The sequence below is a fragment of the Polyodon spathula genome, chromosome 4 (genome assembly GCF_017654505.1).
Source record: "Polyodon spathula isolate WHYD16114869_AA chromosome 4, ASM1765450v1, whole genome shotgun sequence".
Lineage (NCBI taxonomy): Eukaryota > Metazoa > Chordata > Actinopteri > Acipenseriformes > Polyodontidae > Polyodon > Polyodon spathula.
In genome coordinates, this window is record NC_054537.1 from 30,142,241 (window position 1) to 30,154,257 (window position 12,017).

General features: G+C 36.4%; 1 protein-coding gene across 1 annotated transcript in view; it reads left to right on the top strand.

The window, feature by feature from the left end:
* The window catches only part of LOC121314393 (ras-related protein Rab-2A), a 36,713-nt gene extending 25,282 nt beyond the window's left edge, over positions 1-11,431 (top strand). Inside the window, exons 7-8 of the mRNA XM_041247594.1 lie at positions 7,519-7,587; positions 9,513-11,431. Of these exons, the coding sequence (XP_041103528.1) occupies positions 7,519-7,587; positions 9,513-9,608 (165 nt within the window). The 3' untranslated portion in view covers positions 9,609-11,431. The remainder of the gene's footprint in view (positions 1-7,518; positions 7,588-9,512) is intronic.
* Positions 11,432-12,017: the final 586 nt, after the last annotated feature.

Consider the following 12,017-nt stretch of genomic DNA (forward strand, 5'->3'; position numbering starts at 1 on the left):
CCAAATAGACTCATGGCTGTAATTGCTGCCAAAGGTGCCTCTACCAAATATTGACTCAAGGGGGTGAATACTTATGCAATTAATTATTTTCTGTTTTGTATTTATAATTAATTTAGAACAATTTGCAGATTTTATTTTTCACTTTGACATTATGGACTTTTGTGTTGATCAGTGGCAAAAACTCCTTATTAAATCCATTTTGATTCCATATTATAACACAATACAATGTGGAAAAGTCCAAGGGGGGTGAATACTTGAGAGCCACTGTGTGTGTGTGTGTTTGTAATATATATATATATAAATGCCATTAACTTTTATTGCATTTGCACTTTTATTAACTCTGACACAATGATGCATTTACGAGAGTGTGCTTCAGCTCATTTGATTTCAGATAATGTGTTTTTTTTTTTTAATCTTTTCTCTTACACAAAAACATATTTATTTCCCCTTTGGGTAGGCTCATAAAGGAATGAAAACATGAAGTTCACACAGCCAGGTTTCTAGGTTGACACGGCACAGCGTATTGTTAATGTGTTTTTCCCACATCCATAATAAATTCATTTTGGTCAATGAAGTGGTATTAAGTTATTCAGTCATTCTTTTTTTTTTTGCTATCAATCAGTCCTTCTGTCACATCAGTCTGATATGCCTGTTTGATGGTAGGCAATTTGATTGAAAACTTTAGTGCCTAGTTTTACATTGAATTTGCCAGGTGAATTCACTGACGTTGCTTGCAAACAGCGATGGCGTGTGCTGGGAACGAGTGGAGATAAGAAGCAAATCACAGAATATTTAATCATAGCGACTTTCTGATATGAATCAAGACGCTCTGAAAGTATGATTCTAACTTATATTTTTTCGTTTTTCATTCATTTGTCAGTACTCAAAGTTAACGTAACCAATGTTCTGTTTTCAGTGTGAAAAAATACATTATAGTCCAGATTTCAGGTTTTAGAAATGTATTTCTACAGTGCTTAAACTTAGACTACAGTTTAAAGTAGTAAAGAGGACGGTTAGTTAAAAGCTAAATAATGACTTGCTTGTTTACCATACTGACTTTATTTATTCCCTATAAAACTTAATACAAAACACAACTTAGTCTGCAAAGGTTGCAGTTGGATGCATGTCGGGGGTGTTTACGCTACAACGTATTCCGCTTCCAATTTCTTATTCTTACTATGACTGGCTGCAAAGACAACAGGGCTAACCAGTGATTGGATAATGCTTTGATGGGTAGGTTTTTATTGTGTGTATGTGTGTGTATATATATATATACACACACACAGTACCTGTCAAAAGTTTGAGTACACCTGCTTGAAACTAGGTTTTTCATGATTATCTATGTTTAACTGTATATAAACACTTAATATTTCATTATATGATACGTGTACTTATATAAGCTGATAATCGTAAGTGAATTGCATTCAGAAACTAAATTTTTAAATGAAAATGTAAGTCTTGTCAATTTCAATGAAATAGTCACCCAAAACAAGGGGGTTTCCGTCTGAAGCCCAAGTCAGAATCAAAAAACAAGTTCCTTCGAGTCACAAGTCTGCGAAACCGGCGATTAACTGCCCCTGAAATACAAGCTCAGCTAAATGCTACTAGAAGTACAGATGTTTCAACATCAACTGTTCAGAGGAGATTGCATGAAGCTGGCCTAACTGGAAGAATTGCTGCAAAGAAACCATTGTTAAGAGTGCAGAATAAGAGGAAGAGACTTGCCTGGCCCAAAAAACACAGAAACTGCACATTTGAGGAGTGGAAGTCAGTCTTATGGACCAATGAGTCAAAATTTGAAATATTTGGGTCCAACCGCCAAGTATTTGTAAGACGCAGAGAGGGTGAGTGCATGAGTTCTGCATGTGTGGTTTCCACTGTCAAGCATGGAGGAGGCAGTGTCATAGTCTGGGGTTGCTTTGCTGGTGACAGAGTTGGTGATCTTTACCAAGTCCATTGCAAGCTCAACCAGCATGGCTATCATAGCATACTTCAGAGGCATGCCATTCCATCAGGATTATGGCTAGTTGGGCAGTCCTTCATTCTTCAGCAAGATAATGACCCAAAACATACCTCAAAGTTGTGCAAGACCTATCTGGCAAAGTAGGAAAGGGAAGGACAACTCAATCTAATGACCTGGCCTGCCCAGTCTCCAGACCTCAATCCCATAGAACTTGTAATAGACAAACTGGACAGAAGAGTCAAAGCAAAGCTACCCACAAGTGCCCTACATCTCTGGGAATTGCTGCAGAAGAGCTGGGAAGACATGTTGGGTGATTTCCTGCTGAAGCTTGTTAACTGAATGCCTCATGTTTGTGAGGCTGTTAAGGCAAACGGTGGCTATTTTGAGGAATCCAAGATTGAGACAATTTTCAATTTTCTTGAACATTGCTTTGATACTCCTTATGTTTTCTTTTGTATATTGTAACGTGTTTTCATTTTCAAGTATTTACAGAATCGTATACGACGTAAAACATTGGTATGATTTTTTGAACTAAAGTTACAGACTGGAATTACAAGCTACAGTACTGTGCTCACCAAGATTAACATATTGTTAACTTGTTGTTACCGTTATTTCCCAACCCAGGAAAAAGAAAAAAAAACGAATACGATAGTTATTATCACTTACTGGGATTAGGCACTAGCATGTTGACATCGCTTTTTTCATTTCTTTAATGTGATTAATAAAATGTACCGGTAATTTTGTTTAAAAAATTTAGTGCTTGCTTGTAACATAGTGCTGAGCAACAGTCTCGGGTCCAAACAGTCAGTCGAGTGTAGATACACTATTTACATCCTCGCTATAGGCCTTCATTATACAATTAAATACTGATTTAAAAAAAAAAAAATCAAACTGCTGCTGTTGTTGTCTTGTACAGCTCTATGCAACTTGCATGGGAATGCAACCTTTTTTTAAATAAGGGGGGGGGGGGGGGGGGGGGGGGGGGTGTACTGTATTCTTCAATTAATAGGATATAGCCAGCATACTGGATCCAGCATGCCGCAAATAGGTACTGTACTTGTAATTCTACTTTTATTCACAATCTCATTGCTATTATTATTAGTGCTTGTAGTGACAAATACTGTGATAAATGAAAATCAAAGAATAAAACAGTTCTAATAGTATTAATAATTTAGCTAATAATGCCTTTATCCAAGGTGATTTCCTTAACTTACTTACAATGGAAGTCTGGAAAAAGTATGGAATTTTGATGTTGAAAAAGTGTATGAACCCTGAGATACTGTACCTATATTGAGTACAGTGTACTTTGTACAAATCACAGTCCATAGGACAATTTTTTTTGATAACCAAATGTCTACAATGGACTGCCCGAAGGGCAAGTAACATTACCAAAATTTTGCGAGCCCTGATTATTTATGTTTAGAGAGAGAGACGGTTCTAGCAATGTCTAAATCAGTCAAAGTAGATGATATAGTCAGAGGTGAAAGTAACTTTAATTTCTTACTGGTATAGTGTTATTTTCAGGTACGTGTTAAAAAGTGGTACTGTGTGCACTGCGCTTGCTCATGCATGCCTAAACATCTTCGGCTAAGAAAGCAGGGACGCGCCCATTCAAATCTGATACATGCCGTTTTTGGTCTTTTGCATTTAATTGAATTTATCCAGTCAATATTTTCCCGTTTTTTACATCGTTTGTAATGTAATTTATTATATTTTTACCACCGTTAAGAAAATAGTATGCAGATATTTATCATATGCAATACATTGGGTCGTGTACATTTTTTTCTCACAAAATAGTTTTCTTTTTAGAGAAATTTATTGTCTGTTCAGTTTAAGTTTGAAAGCTTAGTTTAAAAAAATGTATAATTTAATGGTAAATGTACCTCTTTTTGGACAATAGGGAAACATCCATCAGATCAGTTGATTGCAAATGTACCAAAATATGACATCATATCACTTTCTGCCATTAGATGAGTCAAGTTGTTCTTTTTACCTTGACCCACTAGATGGCAGTGTAACTTTAAATAGATGAAGCTGCTCATGCCGACGCTGTAGTCCGAGATGTAACATCTGAATGGATCTTAACTCTAATTTGCAATAGTTCTTGCTTTCTACTTTTTTATAGTCATACACTGTCTGGTGAACCATGGCTTATTAGTATAATTTCTTATTTTCATTATTATTGGCTAGACCAGTTTACTAATTGGCATAAATTATTCACTATGTCACTATTTAATGAAGCTGTGAAATTCATGGGCGGCATGAGGCCCCCACCCGCCGAGGAAATAAAAAGGCAGCTCAGAATAATAATAAAGTGTAAATAGTGTTGCACAGAGAGGCAAACCTTCAACTAAACCTCTTTTTATACATTAAAAAGGAAAAAAAAAAACTGGAGTTGTGTAATGAACACGTTTGTACTTGGCAACTTAAGCAGGGCCTATTTGCAATAAGCATGTAAACTAGACTTATCTCCCCAGTCGGACTTGAAGTCAGACCTGGAAATGGGTCTGGTTGCAGTATTTAAATTAGGACTTGGAGAAACTATGCAAGTGTGATTTACTTTAAGCCTGGGTAGGGGTGGCTTAAGTCAGACTAGCCATTTTAAAATCATGTGTTCTCAAATTAGCATCCATGTCAAATGTTGTATTTATAGTACATCTGTGCCAAGCACTACAAAGAGAAAGGATTGGTGGTGTTGATATAAATGTTTTAAGAAAAAAAAAAAATCTGTATCACACTTTTATGGATAAACATTTATAGTTAATGTTCAATAGGTGCATTTTTTATACTTTTTTTTTTTTTAATGCTTGTTTACATGTTAAATATATTAATAAATATATCTGTATTTGTGCTTGGTTGCAGTGGCTGTGGGTAGACAACCCCAGCCTCCCTGGGAATTTGAAAACTGAGCATCTAGGTTGAAATTTATAAATAAGGTACAAAACAGGAAAATATGCTACACTACGGTTGGCTTGTTTCGTATACAATACAAATCTATATGTTATTAAAGCCAACTTTTGGAGTCCAGTATATTAAAATCACAAGACATTATAAAATATTAGTGTGCAGTGTATAAAAGGAATTGCCTCAGCAGTTTACCTTGAAAAATACACAAGTGTTTGTTAACTGAAGATAAATTACCTGCTAATACATGTATTGAAGATTGTTTGAGATAACCACTCAATTAGAAGGATACCAATATAAGATGGGATTGCCCCCGCCCCCAATTTAAAAAAAAAAAAAACCTTCTCAAACCATATTACTCTTTTATACTATGTAGTACTGTTGATCATTAAACCAGACTTCACTGTGTTTTTGTTACATAGAGATATGATGTTTATGGTTTCACTGTAACAGGGTCCTGTCACAGTGCGAGTATCTGCCAAGACATTTGAGAGATACAGAGGGCTTGCAGTTGAGATGCCACTCAGCCGTCCAGGTTTTATTTACAAACACAGGCGTTGCAGGCAATTGCAGTGGTTGGTGGTTGCCACTAGGGTACCAGAAATGGTATCCATAGTGCAGGAGGACATACACAAACACTGTGTACATAACAAAGCAAACACTGTACAAAAACAACTAGAAAATAAAAAGTGGCCAAACACTGGCAGAGTGCTACTCCCACTAAAAGGGAGGTCCTGCTTCAGGAACCTTCTCCCTGCATAAACTAAGTAAACCTTTGTGGGATTGCCATTCCCTGAAATGAATTCCTGCGTTTTAAAGGTAGTTACCCCAGTCTACACCTGATTGCTCACCCTGGTTACACATGCAGTCATGAGGGTTCTTCTCCTTCGACTCCAGGCTTGCAGAAGACAGCCCGAATGCCAAACAAAGAACGACAAAGGGCTTGGTTTTCCAGGCCCTTTTTAAAGGCAGGTGACCAGTGTTAATTGCTCATGAATTATGCAATTGACACCTGGCCACCTGCTGCACATTTCTTTTCAGTTAGGCAGGGAGGGAAGTTTAATCTCCCTGCCCTGTCATATCTACCACACACTATTTTACAAACAAATACACATTTCTTTTATTTTTACTCCACCAACCCCTATTTATAATATAAACCACCGCCATGTGATGGTGTTTGTGAGTTTACTGAGAGTTCACTGGCAGGGTGTAATGTTAGTTGCCCTGAAAAGATGCAGCATTACCTGACTTCACTGTGTAACATTTTACAAACGGAAGTGAGTACTAGTAAGTTTGATTTGTGTTTGTTTTTAAGTCGTTCCACATTACACAAATGTGTCCTCCCTTTTGATGATTAATGGTTCTGAGTGCGCCAAAAGTCTCAGTTGTGTAAGGTGCTATCATAATTAGGGTCATAATCAAGATCTTTTACATAATACAGAGCATGAGTTTATGTTACTTGTACCAGTTAAGTACTTGTTTATTGAAACACTGTGCTGTTTAATGATCTGGTGAATGTGTGAACAGAGTATTCCCTGGAGAAAATGCCAGCCTTGCAGGAATATGACATGAACTGCAGCAGGGTTAAACTGACTTGGTTTAAGTAGCTGTTTTGATAACAGGTGTGCTATTTGTTAGGGAATCCCTCTTTTCTGTGTGTTAACACTTTAGTCTGAAAGAAGAATGAATCAATTGAGCATTGGCTGAAAGCCAGTTTCACATATTTAAAACCTGAAACTGTTTGAAAATGTGTTCGTTTGTGGAAGTGCCTTGAACACCCTTCGTGATTAATTCATCTCATTAGTTTGCTGTGAATCCTCCTGACCCTGTATGATGTTTCGATCTCCCACTTAGAGTTGATGCATATTCATATCTTCCTGCACCTGCCGCAGTCGTTCAAGTCTCCTTCACTGACTGCGCACTGCGTGGTACAGTAATTGAGCTGCAGTAGATTGATTACTCTAGGGAGCTGTAAGCCTTTATAGGTGAAAACATATCAGTCCTGTTAATTAGGAAACAAAGCTCTGGTGGCAAGTTCAGCACTTAAATGCTTCCAGGGTAGGACTGAGAAGCCCCATTTATTTTTCTTGATGAACTGCACTGTTTCTTCCATTGGAGTAAGTAAGAATAAGCACAAGGGCTTGGGGAAAAGAGGCTATCATAAATCTTCATGTGTGTCATCCCACAAAGCAGAGGATGTCTGTTGTACAGTAATTGGTCTACTTATTTTCTTTTTCAAATGGTATCCTAATTTAATAATTAAAGTGCATGTAATACGTGTTTTGTTTGGGTTTTTTAAATACTGTATTATGCATTGTATTTAACCATATTCAACAGTTACCATACCTGCCATACTAAGCTGTACTGGATTTATTTCTCAAGCTCGTTTGTCAGGTGATGAAACTATGACTTTAAGCGCTCAAGAGGAGTTGTCAACTCCGTTCCTGTTTGGGAATTCATCATGCTGTGTCACCACATAAACTTGCAGTAGGGAGTTGGCATGACTGGTCAGACAAGAGTATGCCTTACTGTCTGTGCCTTTCTTGACATTAACAATGGAGTACTTCAGAAGCTTACACTTTGAAGCTGTTCTTGCTGGCCGTTTTGCTGTCTGTCTTTATTAATAATAATCTTTCCTCTTTGCATTTTAGGCATTTATTAACACAGCCAAGGAGATTTATGAGAAGATTCAAGAGGGTGTCTTTGATATTAATAACGAGGTATGATTTCTTACTATAGTTCCCCTTTTAGGTATCTGAATGTGTTGCAAAACCTCCTAAATTGCACAAACCAAATTAATTCATTAAATTTGATTGGTCTTCTTAGGCTTTTTAAGGGAAGACAATACTACTAGTGTGAAAATTTGTTTAAAATCATTGTCTAAATATTCATAAAGATGCCTCTAACCACCAAAATGGATTTTGGATTCGGCCTGGAGGTCAAGGTCTCCTGTTATTGGCACATTGGGCGAAACTATAAAATGCCCTTGTTAAAAACACTGGAGATGTATTAAACCACTGTCTTTCTGTACATTTACAGTAGGTATGTCATTTAAAGAAATATCAAGGTGGGCAGAGTCAATATCGTGTTAGACGTGTTTTAAATGTGTTATTGTTCACATCTACATTTTGGCAAGCCTATGATAATTTTTTACAGGAATACAGATCTATGTATTTTTTTATTTATTTAAAAATAAGTAATTTGTCAGGTAGTTTGTCTTTCAGTTTAAGGTAGAAGAATACTGAACATATTCAGCCTCCCAGATGTTTGAATGCAGAATGTTATGAAAAGTCATTAGCCCTCCTTTAACTGTCAGTATACCAAGCTACTTCCTGGTGTCTCAAAAAGTTACTACCAACATGGGCAGGTGAAACCCAGTGAGCTATTGGGCATGAAAAAAAAGCAAGGCTCAAAGTCAAAACCACATCAGCTGATGTCAATATAGCACTCATGCCAGAAACCCCGAGGCTGTGGAACCCCTGCCAAACACTAAATCTGAGATTGACTGATGCAGACTTTCCTTAAGAGCTTAATCTCAGAAACTACTGTGCTACTTTCTCAAACTGCTGTAGTTGAGCTGAAATCCACTCGAGGGAGTAAGACTTGGGATATATGTGTGTTTGATGAATGAAAAGACTGCACTGTGTGCGGGTTCATGGCAGGCTGCCATGTCTTTAGGGATTGCTGAAATTATTGATGACATGGAATACTTGTATGGCATATACCAAAGTATTAAATTCATTTGTGCCTATAGAGATTAGGGTTGGACACCTGTAATTTTTTCTTTTCTTTTTCTCTATATATAATTATGATTGAAAAGTCTTATTTTCACTTCTGTAATTTTTAATCACTAAACTATCATTTTAGTGAAAGAAAAAAATGGGGATTTATAACAAAAGATTTCATCTATTTACAGTGCCCATCATCACTAGCCATGTGACTAACACACTGTACAAATGGGTTCTGCTTGTTTTCAGGATTTCATTTTAACCCTTAGCAGTCCAGCGCTTGTCAGGCACGTCAGTTTTACACGTGTTTATTTTTTTATTTTTTCCCCAGAGTAAAACAGTTTTAAAAGGCAGTGCATGGCAAAAGGACATCAGTACTGCATCTCCAGCCAAGCCCCACCCCTTGTCCGCTGTATTTTTCACATACCTCTTTATAGACGTGCATACTGATAAATCCTCTCCTGATCACTTGTTTTATCACCAAACTCCTCAATAATGCAATCCAAGTCATTATTTTATTACTATAACATAAAAGCTCTGCAAATGTCTGTGACATTCTTTGAGCGCTGGATGCAGAAGCAGCTATCTCCTTTTTTTGTGTTATCTCTGTAGTGCATGGAGCTATCAGGTACGGCCGCTTTTTTTTTTTTTTTTTTTGGCTTCATTCAGCTCCTATTGGTCTCACTCTGCCATTGAAAGGTTTTCTTGGCTTTTTCCGGGGGGGAAAAAAAAACGACCTGTGCTTTACTATGCTTTTTGATGTCGGACACAGTCCAACATCGGACTGGAAAGGGAAATTGTAATGTTGGACCTGGGCTGACATAGGACCACAAAGGGTTAATATTTGTTTTTTCAGACCGGACTTTGCCCTGTGTTAAACACTGTTGTACTAAATTCCACGTTCTTTTCATTTACAGGCAAATGGAATTAAGATCGGACCCCAGCACGCTGCCACCAATGCAACACTTGCAGGCAACCAGGGAGGACAACAGGCAGGTGGAGGCTGTTGCTGAGGCTGTATCTGACTGGTTGGGCCTACTAACCTTTTCTTAACCTCCCCACTCCAGCCCAACCTGCAAAATCGACTCATTTACTAGATGGCTGTTTGTCAAGAGAGAAGCCCAAGTCTTTCACAATCCCTGTAAAACTTTGAAGTCCATTCAGTTAAAGACAACACGATTTTGAGGATTGTATTCATATCTATTTACATTTAATTTCTAGGTAAATTGTTGTAATTTTTTTTTTTTTTTTTTTTTCAGTGTTTGTTTGTTTATTGTGCCCTTTTGACTTCAAACTGAATTGTATTAAACACTACAAAGTCATCTTAGTATTTTAATCAGTTTGTGTGGGTAAATTCCCCAGCTATTATGGTTACCTGAAGCTTAATATAGAAGTGTGTTAAGAGTGGTCAGCCATTTGATGAAGACAAAAAAGGACTGTTTTAATTCTATATTTGTCGTACGCTTTCTGTATATATAGTTATAATTATATGCTTTGGTGTATACCTACACAGCTACAATTCTTTACTGAGTTTGCTTACATTCTGTACGGTACAATTAGAGCTTGAAACTGCAACAGTATTGCTATAGCCCAAACATGCTTTGACACAATTTTAATCCTGTTTGACCTTTTTTTTTGTCCCTCCTTATTTACCTTTTACTTCATTCCCCAGTAAACCTCTAAACCCCTCATTGTATAGTGATATTGGCTCAATATTGTTTATCTATTTTAATGCCAAAAGTTGTGTTTTCCAAACTATTTAACCCCCTCTTCTTCAGAAATAGATCACCTCCTCTCCAGAAATGGACCAGCTGTTTGCCTTAAAAAAAATCTAAAGCAGTAGAGCAAAAGAGAAAATGAATGAGGGATTCATAATAATGTGGATACTTTATTATTCTTATATTATTATTGTTGTTTTATTTTTTTTTTTTATATATAATTAGATAAAATGCGCTTGGTTTGCACTAGGTTTATTTGTCAGTTCATTTCAGTGCACATCAGCTCTAACTTGTCTGAGTGGTTGTGTAAAGATGTTTGTAGGTATGTGGTGAACATCTCGTCTGTTGTGAAAGGGGTGTGATAAAAGCTGAAACCGAGTATCTTTGTGACCCTCAACTTTATTTGCTGTGTTGGTTCTTCTAAAATGAAATGTTACAAAAATGAAAAATAAATTCCTGTGGTTAAACAGATTCTAAACTGATACATATTCATTTTGATGTCTGTGAAAATTAAAAATGGTGGCATATATTTTTTGTATACTGTAACTAAGGAAAAAAAAGCACATTTCTTAGAGAAACTTTTTTGCCTCCAGTGTAGTGATTGTTATCCAGACATCCTGTATAAATACATTTTCATTGTGTCATCACATAAATTAAGATGCAAAAGTAATGTGTTTGTTTTTAAGCATGATTGGTATTACTGGATTATACTTTTAAACCCAGAATTGTCCAAACTATATTGTTAAAATGTCCGCATTTAGATAATATTATGTACTTGTGTGTATGTAGCATAACATTTATTTTGTTTCAGCTGTTTAAAACAACCTTGGCCTCACTTTGCATTTGCCGATAGTAAAATCATCTGGCGATTCTACCTTAATCCAAGTCTTAAATTGTTTTGGCTGCCAAAAGGCAAAAAAATTGAATTCTCCAGTGTCACTCGTGTGTAAGTTGCCAGATCACTTGGATATGATGACATCTGTAATAAGAATTTTAAAGGAGTTATGTCACAATTTCAGTTTCAGTAGTGAGGTGCATTGTTTTCAGTTTTCTATGAATGCTCAAGGGGGTATTATTCTTGGTAAAGAGCCAAGATGCCTTAAACCAATTACACCTTGTTCACTGTAACATCGTACTTGATTTTATTTCTTGATATTGAGTACTAATTTAATTGAAATTCTCCTGGGGGTGAGTCTTGTTGATTTAAGATTCCAATTCTTGTTGATTTATATTGCTCTAAGTAATTGCATTAGAAGGAAGTCTTGCAAACATTGAACTCCTGGAAAGACTTCCTGCAACTGTTTGTATTGCTTTGTTTCCATGCACCTGACCAAAACTGGATCCAAATAGTACAAGATATGGCTCTGGAACCAAAATAACTGGGTTTCAAAATACCAAATTGTTCAGGTTAGGTTAAGTTGAGTTGAGTTGTAGCTGGACTTTTGTGTTTTATTGTCTGGAAACAAGGCATATGAAAATGACTTTTTGACGTAAAATCAGTTTCAAATATAGTATTGGAAAAGTGAAAAAAAAAAAAAAATGATAAAATTAGTACAATGCTTATACATGCTCATGTTATGTGAACATACATTTTCACATAGTTTTTAAATCCCAATATAGACTTTTGTACTTCCTGATAAATATGTTTTGCTTCAGGAGCTTTGGTCTTGTATAGGCGTAAATGTCCAGGTGTGTTGTTATCCT